General features: G+C 47.2%; 1 protein-coding gene across 1 annotated transcript; it reads right to left on the reverse strand.

Annotated features, from left to right (window-relative positions):
- Positions 1-565: 565 nt before the first annotated feature.
- ptger4a (prostaglandin E receptor 4 (subtype EP4) a) lies at positions 566-2,375 on the reverse strand. The gene is made up of 2 exons (XM_076099372.1): positions 1,593-2,375; positions 566-1,141 (listed from the first exon to the last, which is right to left on the reverse strand). Exons 1-2 carry the CDS (start codon positions 2,373-2,375, stop codon positions 566-568), a joined length of 1,359 nt encoding a protein of 452 aa, XP_075955487.1.
- Between the last annotated feature and the right edge of the window lie 477 nt (positions 2,376-2,852).

Raw genomic sequence — 2,852 nt, forward strand, 5'->3', positions numbered from 1 at the left:
CAACATGTTCTTCAAAAAGAGCTGTACACCAGAGTTTTTTTCAAACAAAAGCAATCCTTACAATGGCAGCACACATGCCAGTGTTACTCATAAGGATCACATTCGATACTGTTTTCATTTACCATAGTGACCACAAAGCGTGTGACTCGATTATTCAAAATGTCTGGCCCCATCTCCTTTACAGTCAAGGTTTTTACGCAAGACTGAAGAAAGTAGCTGAAATTAGGAAGGATAGCTTTTCCATCGCTGACACTTGAGTCACGGAGAAGTGGCTCGTCTCTGTTAGAACATCTGTTTTGGGCAAAATGACAAAGTCTGCTCACATGGTCAGAGTCAGTCATCACTTGAGGTAGCTGGGTGCTGAAACAGAGAACAACAGGAGGGTCACAGCACTTCAAGTTTTTTCTTTCTTTCTCGCCTCATGTGCCCGACTTCACAAGAGGAGTCAGTTATTATTTTTATGTGCCTTCCCCGATTTTTCAGAGGTTGAAGAGCTCACTTTTGGAGGAGTCGTTCAGAAGACAATCTACCTCAGAGCAAACCTTTCTCCTTGTTCAGAGTTAAGTCAGATGCATTTCTCCTCCTCTGTGTCAGCGCTCAGTGACACCTGGAGTGCCGGGTCTTTTGGGCATGGCAGAGCTGAAAACTCCCTCATTAGAGTTGTCCCTTCTCTACTCTGAACCTCAACGCTGCCCTGCTCGAACGAATAGGAAGCTTGTGAGTTTCTGACGGATGAAGGTCGTGAACCAGAGAGTCCGTCTGCTTTGTGGCAGGTTCCTTTGTACACTTCACTTCCCTCTGGCAGGTAGAGGAAGGTCTGGGAGGTGCTGGTGAAGTCTCGCAGGTCGTGGGAAACCAGGGAGTGCGAGTCCCGGTTCAAGATGGCCGAGGAGAGCCGAGTGTCTACTGTGTCTACACAGTGGAAGTTCCCCGGCTTCTGTTGCCTCTGTGCTCCCATCTTGCAAAATAAGTACTTGATTTTCTCAATGAGCTTGAGGAGAACAGCCTTGCGGAGCAGGATGTAGATCCAGGGGTCAAGAATGGGGTTGAATGAGGCGAAACGTATCGCTCGTAGATCAGGGTTCTTGTCCAGCCTCAGCTCCACTGGAGTCTTATACAGCTGGTTGAGAAACACCTGAGCCTGCAGAGGAAGAGAGAATACAGATTGAATAGATTAGAGGAAGAGCGAAAAGCATACTAATGAAAACATGGAGCACTAAAAGAGAAAGAGTGGGTAAAAGTTAAACAATTACAAATAGATATATGTTTGAACGTTTTCTCTAACCCGTTTTACCCACTGGAATTTGGATCAAATTCAATGTAAAAAAAATAAAAACCTTTCTGCTTAAAAAAGCCTTGCGTAAAAGGTGCATAATGGATAGAAGGAACAAAAGAGTATGGGAGTAGTGGCTTAAAAAAGGGTAAAGAAAAGGCTATTAAGTACAACAATTAATATCTTCTAACTTTGCTTTCTAATCATCCACTTGAACTTGGGTCAAAAAGCATGACCACAGTGTTTTGTCCACACAAAAAGTGAGTAAAAGATCAGTGCATAAAGGACAGAAATAGCCCACAGGGCGCGGAGAACTTACGACTAGTGGTATGGAGCAGATAAGCACCACTACCGAAGTGCCTATAAGCAGAATGACCATCTGAATCTCTGCACCGGCCAGACGTCCAAAGCTGCGTCCTCTTTTTGGCGGCTCCACGTTGCGCCCTAGATCGGTTCCCAGCGACGTCCTGCGCACGAAGCGCCGGTGCATCCGGATCAAAGCCGCGCACACCAGCACGTTACAGACAACAGTGGCGAGAATGAGAAGAGAGCTGAAACCCGCATACGTATATGAGTAGGCGGCATCGCTGGTCTTGTTGCTCCTCCACTCTAGAAAACACCAAGTTTGCGGGTATTGTTTCTTCACCTGTCCAAAGCCGACAATCGGCAGGGCGCAGAAAAGCGCGTTGGAGATGTAGATCGCCAGGAGGGTCAAACCCGCCAGTTTCTGGTCCACATAGTCATTGTAGAAGTAGGCATGGTTTATAGCGATGTATCTCTCCACCGACATGGCACAGATGATACTGAGCCCCGACAGGGAGAAGAAAAGCAAGGTGAATCCGAAGTACTGGCACAGCGGGTCCTCTCCTGGCCACGATCCTTTCACGTAAGTGGCGATGGTGACCGGACTGGCCAGCAGTGTGCCCAGGAGGTCCGTGACTGCCAGTCCACACACCAGCGTGTAAAACGTGGTTTCCTTCTGTTCCTTGCGAGATTTACAAAGAACCACGATGGCGATGACATTCCCAACCACCCCGAAAATGAACATAATAGACGGAATGGTCGGGACCATGGTCCTCCCTGTCATCGACTGATTACTCATCGTTATGTCCTTCAAATGCAGTTCAAGACTAGTGAAACTATTTTTCTTAACGCCAGTATGTCCAGTCCAGACCAGGAAACTTATTTGCACGTGAAACAAACCGTGGCAACATTTTTAATATCAGGGGGGGGAAAAGATTGCACCTTTTCTTAAAACCAACTTCTAAAAAAAGATCTCCTCCCGGCAGAGCATCGTGGCTGCTGCTGTCGTTACCTACGGCAACAGATCCTCAGCTGTGCGAGACAGAAGCACATTTCACTCACCAGGTCGGAGAGATAAAGGCGGCCAACAGACACCGGTGGCTTCATTGAAATTAGGCTCTGCCTTCAAGTTTCCTGCAGGGTTCAGTCCCTCCCCTTCACTTCTCTCCACAACCCTCATAAGCTGCTGCAGGGAAGGCCTTGGAAACATTTTGCAACACCATCACACAGAAGTTAACCTAAACACACAACAAAACTTGTTCAACACAACATTTTG

The sequence above is a fragment of the Anarhichas minor genome, unplaced genomic scaffold (genome assembly GCF_050575085.1).
Source record: "Anarhichas minor isolate MPS153535 unplaced genomic scaffold, ASM5057508v1 ptg000025l, whole genome shotgun sequence".
NCBI classification, from domain to species: domain Eukaryota; kingdom Metazoa; phylum Chordata; class Actinopteri; order Perciformes; family Anarhichadidae; genus Anarhichas; species Anarhichas minor.

Bases quoted from the DNA above. Each gene is read 5' to 3' on its own strand.
- ptger4a (XM_076099372.1), bottom strand. From the start codon at position 2,375: ATGAGTAATCAGTCGATGACAGGGAGGACCATGGTCCCGACCATTCCG. The intron at 1,142-1,592 runs GTAAGTTCTCCG...CTTCCTCTGCAG, and splicing joins TCTGCTCCATACCACTAGTC to GCTCAGGTGTTTCTCAACCA.